Genomic DNA, 11,435 nt, shown 5'->3' with positions numbered 1-11,435 from the left:
GCCCTCTGAGCCAAAGCTCACCGGTTCTGTTCGCCGGGAGGGCCTCTCCAGTTTGGGTGTCCACTGTCCACAATCTTGGCTTCCGTGCTAGGCGTAATCAGCCCTGCTGTTCCGTACCGCCGGCTCTCCTCCACCGTCTCCATTGCTGCCCCTGCTCCAGTGGACTCGGTCAACACATACCCTTGCAGAATGGTGACCGCCGGATACTTTTCCCTAAATAAATCCATCACCCCCTTGCTCAGCGGGGCCCCACCACACTGTACAGTACATACCTTAAACTCTCCAAATTAAATTTTTTCCTGGCTGCATCCGCATTGTTCGCCAAAGCCATCAAAATTGGTGGCACCAGGGGTAAGTATGTAACTTTGAATTTCTCAATTGCCGACAGCATTTCGTGCATGTCGAACTTCGTCAGAACCACCACCGTACACCCTTTTGCTAGAAGAGTCAGAACAAATGCTGCCAAACCGTAGGTGTGAAACACTGGGATGGTGGCGATGTAAACTTGGCCTTCTTCGTGCGTTCTGAAACGACCCGCCATGCCAATAAGTGCGATGAGGTTTCCGTGGGATGAAACCACGCCTTTGCTCGCACCCGTGGTACCCGAGGAGTAGAGAAGAGTTGCCGTGTCGTCCTGTGTCACGCGCACCCTGCTCACAACTCTCCTTCCACTCGCTCCTCCTTTCATCTTCATCATGTTCTCCAGCGTACCGGCCACCACGATTAGGCGACTGTCTGGGATTGAGATTGAGTCGGCATTGCTCATGAGGACAACGTTGATAGGCGGTTTTTCCCCGGGAAGCAAGAGTTTAGGGAGGAGCTGGGGGATGGTGAAGACGATGGTGGCCTTGGAATCCAAGATTTGCTTGGCTATTTCTGAGGCTGTGTTGAGTGGGTTGGCGGGGGTGATGATGGCGCCGAGGGACATGACGGAGAGGCAGACAATTGGGAAGAAGATGGAGTTGGGGGAGAGCAGGAGGACCACGTCACCTTTGCGGATTCCCATCTCAGAGAGACACGTGGAAACCGACTCAACACCCTTCCAGACGTCTGCGAAGCTGAGGTGGCAACCGGTGGAGACGTCAATGAATGCAACCTTGTTGTCGTTGTGATGCTGGGTGAGCAGGTGCGAGGAAATGAAGGTGGTGATGTCGAGGGAGTGGTTAGATGGTAATGCCAAGGGTTTGCGTTTGACTTTGAGGAAGCTGCGCCATACGGATACCGACCACGTACAGAGGACTGGTGGTTCGCCGTGAGCTTCAAAGCTGCTTGGCTGTCTTCGAGGTTTTTGGGATTGAAACACGAGAATCATTCATGTTCAAGTTTTCATTCAATTCTTAGTGGGAAGATTTTAAGAGCTATGAAAATGGAAATATGGAAGATTTATAATAGTATAAATAAGGGTTGAAAATGGGTTTATAATTTGAGTAAATCTCATAAACTGTAAACGCTGTCATCGTTAGATTCATGACATGTCTATAAAAGTTAAATTTGAAATTCAAAATTTTACATATTTATCATTCATCCAATGCTGATAGTGCACTGTAAATGTAGTAAAAATTTTTCATAAGAACCTTATGGAAAAGTCAAATGAATTTCACGAGGATATTTTAGGTTATTTATTCAACATTTTGACTACTGAATACTTATTGTTACTAAAACAGTAAATTTCGACTGCTTGAGGGAGTTATGTATAATTTTGAAATTCCAAAGGTATTAACTGAAATTATAAAAAATCTCAAACGAGATTTCTAAATTATCCCAAAAGAAAATTGCAAAGCCCTTCCAAGTATTGATGGTCATGCTAATTGTAGTTTTCTCTTTTCTACGATCGCAAAGTCGTAGGGGGTGATTCTGAATTATATTCAGAAAAAAACACTAATATGAACAAACTTGGGAAAAAATATTTTTATTGTACTATCAAGTTTCATGGTCATGAAACACGCGACCAGTGTGAAACATGCGATCCATTTATTCACACAAAAAAGAAAAAAAAAAAAAAAAAAAGATACTGTGATCTTTTCTATTTTATTTTCCTGTCTTGTTTCAATAGAGGGTTGTCGGGCCCGTGAAGGGCGTCGGCATCCTATGTTTACTGGCGGTATCCAAGGCCAAGACTACATTCTACACAAAGCAACTAAATTTATTTTTTCTTATGCATCAGTATACCCAAAAAAAAAAAAAAAAGACTAGATCGGTATAACAATTTTGCAATTTCACTAACAATGGACCGCCATATTAATTGATTATTGCTTCTTTGATCAAGAGTGCTCTGAAGAAGTCTTTCATTAGCAAATATGGCACTTGGAAGCAGCAGCAATGCAAATGCTCCAAAGTTTTACTTCATCGATTAAATCCAGTAACAACTTTATATGCAGCAGGTCGCACTGTTGTGTTTCTCAGCCAACGTAATCCAGAATTATTACATCTGAGCTTCAGCATACGCATGAGGTTTTTAAATGGACATTTGATTGATTGTTTGGACTTTGAGGATATGATCTTCAGCTTTAATTCCCAATTATTCCTCTGTATTGAGTGTTTTGAGAATCCAGGAAACAAATTCATTCAAGATAAACCCCATTGCTTTAAAGTTTGGAGGTAGCAAGTTGGATCAGGTCCTTCCTAAGAATCTTGCCAGAGGGATTCTTGGGAATGGAAGCTATAAACGCCACTCGCCGGATTCTCTTGTATGGCGCCACCTACATACGAGGAAACAACCAGGATAAACGACATTAAGTCAATCAGCATAATCAATTCCTAGCGCGATACTGCATGACAAGTGAGCATCGAGTTACCTGCTTCGCAATAAAATCCATTACTGCAACCCCAGAAATCGTGCTTCCAGCTTTTCGCACCACATATGCCATGGGGAATTGTCCAACCTCCTCATCAGGAAACCTGATCAGGCAATCAAACGCGAAAGTTTCAGGTGTGATGGAGCTAGCTAGAGTGGTGCAATGAAATACTTACGGAATTACAGCAGCATCAGCTACTTCTGGGTGACAGAGTAACAAGGCCTCCAGTTCTGCTGGAGCTACCTACAAAATTTCAAGCACTCATTTATTTAAGAATTGCATCCATCTAGCTAGAACATCATTATGTATTCAATGGGGAGGGGGAAGAAAAAGAACCAAAAGCCAAAAAAAAAAAAATTTATTTGTTTCCTTTCAGGGAGAAGACATCGAGCTAGAGTTGATTACATGATAACTTGAACAAATGCCGCAATTACCTGATAACCTTTGTACTTGATCAGCTCCTTCAGCCTATCAACAATGAAAAGAAACCCATCCTCGTCTATGTAGCAGAGATCTCCAGTTCTTAACCATCCATCTGAATATAGAGTTGATGCCGTTGCTTCTTCGTTGTTGAAATAACCTGCGTACGTTAGGTTTATCCTAACAAATCGTAAGTACTAGGAATTAAATCCTGCGCTGCAAATGCAACATTTATGATCTGAATAAGCGGAGCTGGACTTCATGATCATCATCAGGTTGAAGAAGTTCGAACATATCCTTTAAAAGGACGTTAATTGACATCACTGTTTGTAATGCGATTGAACAAGAAAATTTTGTGGATCTTTCTTCTTGTATTGCCAGCGAATATATCGCACCAATTATGGCCAAGATTATACAGAGTTCACAAAAATTCTTTATGTTGGGGTCCTGACCATGAAATGAACAACGGAATCAATCCATTCTGTCATTGTTTTAATTTACTGCAGGCCATATTGTAATCGGAAAACAACTAGTCTAACAAAAAAGGCTAAGGTGACGATCAATCCGGAAAAATAAAGAGTACGAACTCTGAAGGAAAAGAAAACCTTGGCTAACAACCTCACATATTTAGAAAGGGATAATTTCAGAAATCTCCCCTAAGGTCTCATGAAATATCACTTAGCTCCCTTGAAATTTTGAAAATATCCCTTTAGATAGTTATTACATGACTCTAAATTATTTGCTTGCATCACAAATACAATTTCCAACATACATTTTTATCTCATATATATCACATCATAAAAAGTGTTACAGTGATTATTCCAAATAATATTTCAAATAATCTCTTATCCAAACATATTGTCAGCCCTTCTAACCAAAACTAATATAAAATTCATGTTTGAGGAGAGAGACTATTTTGGTGTCCTTTGAACCCTTAGGCTATAAAAAAAATAAACATTTTACAAACCAAGCAAAAAAAATACTAAATTGGATCATCTTAAAAATAAGAGGATGAAAGTTGATAAGAATTTATGTTACAGCTAATAATCACTCCTATAGCAGAGAGAGACAGTAACGCAAATACTATTCTTTAAATCATTTATACAAATAAAACCCTCTATAATGTTGAAGGCAATTAGCATATAAAACTCATGCATTTGAGCAATAGATGAAATTCAACTTCAATATTATACAGAGAATTTACTCAAAATAGACTAACTTTTTTATGTGTGTGAAACATAAAAATTTTATTATAAAAACAAAATTTCAGAATTTGAAAACAACAGAGTCTAGAGCTTCAAGTACTTCATTTCTCTCGCGCTCTACATGAATAGGAATAAATAAATCAATAGATAAATATAGTTGTGAAATACAAAAAAAAAAAAAGAAAAAAAAAGAACCTATAGTTATTCTTCTCCAAATAAGTTGAATATTTCATTGATTAAATCCTATATTTCATCGACATTTTCAATTATATATATATATTGTTAAAGAAAAGCAACAAATTTAGAGAAAGAAAAATAAGTTTAGAAAATTTAAATATAAGAGTATTATTGATAATTCTTCATCTTTGATATTGGCATATGGTCACACTAGACTATTATTTCAAGGGTGCTAAGTGAGATTTTGAAAACCTAAGAGGAGCCAGGTGATATTTCGTGGAGCCTCGGGGAGGTATCTAAAATCATCCCATTTAGAAATGGCCGAAAAACAGATGAGGTTAGAAGCCACCCAACCCTATTCCTATCCAATTTATTCAGGCATTGGGCAGGATATTATATCAATTTATGGTAAAGCAGTAGGATGAGCTAACCTTTCATAATGGTGGGCCCTCTTAGCCAAAGCTCACCGGTTCGGTTCACCGGCAGTGCCCTTCCGCTATCTGGGTCCACAATCCTCCCCTCAACGCTGGGCGAGAGCAGCCCCGCAGTCCCGTACCTCCGGCTCTCCTCCATGGTGTCCGTGGACGCTCCACCTCCGGTCGACTCTGTCAAAGCATAGCCTTGCATGATGGTCACCTTTGGAAACTTGTCCACGAACCCCTCGATCATCTCCTTGCTCAGGGGCGCGCCCCCACACAGCACCGTCCTCAAACTACTCAAGTCATATGTCTTCTTAATTTCATCAGCTTTGTTAACGATTCCAACCAAAATTGGCGGCACCAGCGGCAAATAAGTAGCTCTGTATTTTTGCACGGCCCATAGCATCTCCTCCAAATCGAACTTCGACAAGACCACCACCGTTGAGCCCATGGCTAAATGACCCATGGTAAATGCAGCTAAACCGTAGATGTGAAACATGGGAACGGTTGCGATGTAAATTTCTTCCTGGGCATTCGTTCCGAAACGGCGAACTAGAGTTTCGATCAAAGCTATGAAATTCTTGTGCGATGAAGCCACGCCTTTACTAACTCCAGTGGTGCCGGACGAGTATAGGAGCGTTGCAGTGTCGTCTAGGGTCACCCGGTCTTTGACTCGGGCTTGACTTGCTTCTCTTTTCATCATCTCCTCCAAGCTTCCAATAACAGTACAGCTACTAGTACTGAGGCTGTTCTCGCATGGGGTTTCTCTTTCTCCCACGAGGACAACTTTGAGGTGGTTGTCGTTAGAAGCGTCCGCGAGTTTGGGCAAGAGTTGGGGGACTGTGAATGCGAGAGCAGGCTTGGTGTCGGAGATATGTTTGGCGATTTCGCGGGCGGTGTTGAGGGGGTTGGTGGTAGTGATGACGGCTCCCAGAGAAATGACAGAGAGGCTGACGACGGGGAAGAAAATGGAGTTGGGGGAGAGGAGGAGGACTACGTGGCCTTTGCGGATGCCCATTTCCGAAAGACACGTGGAGACGGATTCCACTGCTTTCCAGAAGTCGGGGAAGGTGAGTTGGCCGCCGGTGGTTGCGTCGATGAAGGCAACCTTGCCGTGATGGGGACGCGAAGAAATGAACGTGGTCAAGTCCAGAGCATGGTTAGCAGGAAACGGGATGGGTTTGCGCTTGCTGTAGAAGGTGGAGTTAGCTTTGCAGAAGCCACTTCTTGGGTCGACCATCAGCCCAGGATCTGCCGATCGCACCACCACCATTGCTCTTTTTTTTTTTTTGAAGAGCTGCTTGATTTCTTTCCTGCTTCCCTCTCTCCAGTCCGCCTGAGGTGGTTGCAAATCGCTAGGAGCAAGTGGTGATACTAATCATAGAGAGAGCTTGTAAGTGGAAAGTGGGAATTGAGTCCATGATTAGGCATCTCTTTGATTTGTTTAAAGTAGTCGCGTCAAAAAAAAAAAAATTTACTCAGCGGCTGCTTCAGAATTGATTTAGCAGTTTACGCAAAAAGGTTATCGGGGTTGTTTATTTTTTTTTTTTTTTGGTGGAAACGATAGATGTCCTATAACCTAATCTAGTATAGTCTAAGGGGAAGGGGAGGGGGTTCGATGTGAGTACAGACTCCATCGATGAAGGTCAATTAAGACCGCCACAAATTGTGATAAATTTATGGAAGGCAGGGATTGAACCCCTGACCTCCAGCATCACCTTTAATGGTGATGACCACTGGATCAAATGACCAGTGGCTTTATCGGGGTTGTTTAGATAGACCATTATTTTAACAATAACTTTTTGTTTTTTTCTTTTCCTTTTTTGATTGTTTAGATAGATCATTATTATTCTAAAAAGTTTGTTCAAATAATAATAATCCTGGGTCCAAAGACTTTGTACACTCAGTTTGTTAACGTTTAAGGGACAAAGGATCCGGTTGAGGTTTTATTCGCGGCGTCGGATCAAGTCATAATGGGTCTGATATGTCTTGGTCAAGTTTAAACGTACTTATTTTACTGATAAAATATAATATGGTGGGTGCTGGAGGAGCCAACGAATGAAGGAAAAAAAAAATACTATAAATAATTATTCCATCTAAATTGAAGATTATTCAGAAAACTTTTTCAGAATAAACATAAGGGGTTGGTTTGAGCAGTCTGTGCGTATGAACGGATGCGCAAAATTTTCAAAGCCAGACGCCGGTGGTGGTGCTTTGGAGGGAGACAGAAGATATGTAAAATGTACGCCAGCAATTTTTTTTTTTTTTTTTTTTGGCTGATGGAGTGGGTGTCCGGTCAATTCTTACGGGCCCGACTAATCCCATTTCCGTCCGGGAGGAGAGGCCCCATTCCCCCTGAACACAATAATCACGGGACTCGAACCCTTGCGGGCACTGAACACCTGCTCCTAAAGAAACTTGCTGAGACCAATCGAGCTGCCCATGAAGGAAGGGCATACACCAGCCAAAATGGTGATGCTGTTTCTGCAACGCATGCATAAAGACATGATTTGTTATTCACCGGCCCTTCCTGTGGATTTAAGACAAAGGGGTGTAAATTTAAGCCCTCCGTATTAGTTGACGCATACATTTTGTGTTGACTATGCGAATTTTGAGCAAAGTTTGATGGATAAAGTATTATTTTTCATTCTTTCCTACCTAGAAAAAAAAAAAAAGAAGCCATTTTGTAACTACTATTACTGTAGAACTTTTATCCCCTGTTTCTTCTCCTTAATTTCTTTCTGTCTAAATCCTTTTTTAATAGCTAAGTGTCAAATAATATTCCTTCAATATATTACTATCATCTGATATCTATAAAACTATCACTTCTAGCGTAATTATCACGACACCCTTCCACATGTTAATTCCTCCACTACTTGTAAGTAATTTAATCTATTTTCCATGTTTCCAAAGGATTCATTTGTAAGTACATTCTCATTTCATATTTATTATTTCCCTTTTGATTGACTATTGTACATGTGTAGACTTGTTTGGCAATACAAGTTTTTGCCAAGTTTATTTGCTATATTTGAGGCGCATGACTGGAGAATTTCCAAATCAGTAGAGCAAGTGGCTTCCTCTTGCTGAATGATGGTACAACTCAGCTTATCATTCTAGTTTGAATGTGACTCCGTTTGAGGCTCTCTATGGTTATGAGGCTTTACCCTTGCCAATAGGGTCTTACTGTGATTCAATAATACTAGCAGCAGCTCAAGCACTCCAAGAATGACTTAGAATTTCAGCCAGTATCAAGGAACATCTGTTGAGAGCTCAACAGAGGATAAAATACTTTGCTGACAAACATAGGACAGAGAGGAGGTTTGAAGTAGGGGTTGGGTGTTCATCAAACTGCAACCTTATAAACAACAGTCCATAGCAGTCAGGAAGAATCTTAAGCTGGCACCAAAGTTCTATGGACCCTTTGAAGTTGCAGAAAGAATAGGGGAGGTGGCTTATAAGCTCAAATTAACTTCAACTGCCAGGATACATCCAGTGTTCCATGTATCTCTGCTTAAGAAAAGAATAGAATCATTCCAGCAAGTGACTACTACTTTGCCTAAATTTGATTCACAAGATCAGTGTCCCTTATTGCTGGAAATGATCTTGAAGAGAAGAGCTATACTACGAAAAGGTGGACCAGTGATGCAGTACTTGATTAAGTGGCAGCAGCTAGATTTTGAAGAAGCATCCTAGGAGGATAAGGACTTCATAGAGCAACAATTTCTTGAGTTCAAAGACTTGGGCACAAGTCTGTTTTGAGAGGAAGGAAATGTCAGGAAGCAAGACGACACCGTTTAGCTAAGTGTAAATGAACTACTGCAACGATGTCATTCCATTAATTGAAGTGGCTATTCTGTTACTATAGATATAAAATGGAGTCTTTTGATTGGTTAGGACATCTGAATTGTAATAATTGAATTTTAACAATAAATCTGTATCTTCTTCTCTCTCCTTTCTTATCTTTTCTCTCTCCTGCTTCTTCTTCCTCCTCCCCAAATCTTAGCTCAATTCTTCTCTGATTTAGCTCAGATCCTGACAAGATATAGGGAGTCTTCATTTGCCCACTTGGAAGTATTAGATTGGTCAAGGACGAACTTGCCATATAATTGGTCCAACCAGACCCAAAATTTCTCATGAGGTGTAACAGAGGGTGCTCCGTCTCATTACCATTTCTAAAAACTTATTTTTTAGATTTCACAAAAAGTTTAGGCCTTGCTTGGATTACATTCTTCATGAATTTTTTTTGGAATATTCTCTTTTCACAATTTTCAACTATCTTTTTATTTTACATACAACACATTTTAAACAAAGTGCTACTATGATTTTTCTATAAAATACTCCCAAAAAATGCAATTGGTTTTTATATTTCCAGTATGGCGAATAAAGCACAAGATTTGGCCAATGAGGCATTTAATCTAGATTATAGAGCCCATTTATATTTTACAATGATTAGTATTGTTTTCCTAAATCTCTAATGTAAATATGTACAAGTTATTTGTTATAAAATAACCATCTACAACAAAACTTACACACATTTCCAAAATGATTGTAGGGAAAATCAGTCATACTTTATCTTTAATGGATTTGTTTGAGATTGAGCATGATCTTGGGACAGGGATGGTTGCCAATGCAATCATTTTTCAACCATTAGTAGCAACTTGAACCATTTGATAAAAATGATTTTAAAACATAGTAGTATTATTCACAATCAAAAGTATGTACTAGTAGTGCCAGAGTTACGTAGTGTTTTTTCAAAGGTACATTAAGAAATTTTGCTATGTTGGCAAATTTAAAACCATACTCTCTCCGTCCCACTTTGATAGGCTTGTTTTCCTATTTCATCTACCTCAAATTATAGTTCACTTTTCAATTGAAAAATATAGTTAACTTGTAACTTTTCTAAAATGCCCTTATTTAATTTAGATTGTTATTTAGTATAATCTAACTTATTTAATGTAAAACTAATTAGTCATACTCCATTTAATGTAAGGATATTTTAGAAAAATAGTAAGTTAGATTTATTCTTCCAATAAAATTAACTAATTTTTCTTAAATTGTGTAACAAAAAAACTAAACCTATCAAAGTGGGACGGAGGGATTCTACCTTGTTTGGAAAGCCATTTTCCATCAAAAAATGGTTACGTTTTTTGTGGACACATTTTCCAACCACTTTTTTATTTCACATATATCAAATCACAACAGTATATTTTTTTACAAAAATTCTAGAAAATTGCAATCCAGATAGGACAACTAGAGACGGCTAGACGGCTGAACACACTATGAAAGCATCCGTACTTAGCACATATTGCAAAAGTTTACTTCTACATTATTACTACTTTCATTAAATACTTTTGCATATTCTAGAAATTAAATGGGAAAATAAAAAAAATTCTCAATTAGAGGGACTGATCCTAAAAGGCCCAATGAATTCCAAATAGCAATTATTCAAAACACTTATTTTTACACTATTTCAAAAACCTAAGTACTCAATAGAATGAATATAGAAAATATAGGATTTCCAATTCTACCAAAAAGGGGTACTCAATTTAAAGTGAGTAAATAGAATTATGTATTCAATCTTATAGATACACATAGAATTAATTTTTTGGGAACCTGTATTCGATTAAAGTTGTTTGTATGGTTTGAAGGGAGATCTTTCATATCTTTCAAGATCCTCTCTACAAAATGAGGTAAAACAGATAAAATAAGTTATTATAGTCCTTATACAAAGAAAACTGATTTTTAAACCCCTCATGTCACATCAAGTGCTACAGAGGAAAAAACAACCAAATCCAATCTAATTATCGTAATCAATTAATTAACATATTGGTTAACCATATTCTATTACACGATAAAAAAAAAACCCTTGGCATATAAAATTATACATCGAGTTCCACGTATGCTACTCGGGTCAAAGTGCAAGTTGCTTCATCTAGCTGTGTGACACTTGTATTGCTCTTCTAGTCTCCCAAAATTCTGTTTTAACGGTCCCTAGAAGCTAGGTGCGTTGGTGTTCTCCAGCACAACCCCGGAAACGAGAAAATAAGGTGATAACGAGTCATGGACGACTACATTGTTCTCAGCACGAGGAATCAAATGGTCATAATGTTGCAACTCAACATTGAAGGCGATAATGGGAAAAATGCACTTTTCAATCATTTCCATTGATTAGGGTGTTGAACAATTTCATTCCTGATGTTTTAGTTAAAATACATTTCATTCTCATCATTTTATAGTTTTGATCAATTTCATCCCTAAAGTTTCATGCAAACAAATTTTATTCTCATAGTTTTATAAATTTGACTAATTAAAAACAATTGATGGATTGTCAAACAATTTGAATAGAATATCATCATATGACCATAGGATGTCCGTTAGTAAAACACAAAAAATATTGGATCAATAAAAACCTCAAAAAT

General features: G+C 38.6%; 1 protein-coding gene and 1 pseudogene across 1 annotated transcript; both read right to left on the bottom strand.

The window, feature by feature from the left end:
- Positions 1 to 4: 4 nt before the first annotated feature.
- Positions 5 to 1,312, bottom strand: LOC113757280 (annotated as a pseudogene).
- Positions 1,313 to 2,244: 932 nt separating this feature from the next.
- On the bottom strand, positions 2,245 to 6,294 carry LOC113757278 (4-coumarate--CoA ligase-like 5). Its single transcript, XM_027300638.1, has 5 exons — positions 5,029 to 6,294; positions 3,230 to 3,375; positions 2,971 to 3,038; positions 2,796 to 2,898; positions 2,245 to 2,699 (listed from the first exon to the last, which is right to left on the bottom strand). Exons 1-5 carry the CDS (start codon positions 6,287 to 6,289, stop codon positions 2,586 to 2,588), a joined length of 1,692 nt encoding a protein of 563 aa, XP_027156439.1. The 5' UTR covers positions 6,290 to 6,294; the 3' UTR covers positions 2,245 to 2,585.
- Between the last annotated feature and the right edge of the window lie 5,141 nt (positions 6,295 to 11,435).

The sequence above is a fragment of the Coffea eugenioides genome, unplaced genomic scaffold, assembly GCF_003713205.1.
Source record: "Coffea eugenioides isolate CCC68of unplaced genomic scaffold, Ceug_1.0 ScVebR1_2900;HRSCAF=4019, whole genome shotgun sequence".
In the NCBI taxonomy this organism is placed as follows: domain Eukaryota; kingdom Viridiplantae; phylum Streptophyta; class Magnoliopsida; order Gentianales; family Rubiaceae; genus Coffea; species Coffea eugenioides.
The sequence above is the reverse complement of the archived record's forward strand: the minus strand, read 5'-3'. Positions and strand labels throughout refer to the sequence as shown.

Coding starts and splice junctions, on each gene's coding strand:
- LOC113757278 (XM_027300638.1), bottom strand. CDS start 6,289: ATGGTGGTGGTGCGATCGGCAGATCCTGGGCTGATGGTCGACCCAAGA. Junction 3,039..3,229: donor TCAAGTACAAAGGTTATCAG/GTAATTGCGGCA, acceptor GAAATTTTGTAG/GTAGCTCCAGCAGAACTGGA. Junction 2,899..2,970: donor GCTGATGCTGCTGTAATTCC/GTAAGTATTTCA, acceptor TTGCCTGATCAG/GTTTCCTGATGAGGAGGTTG.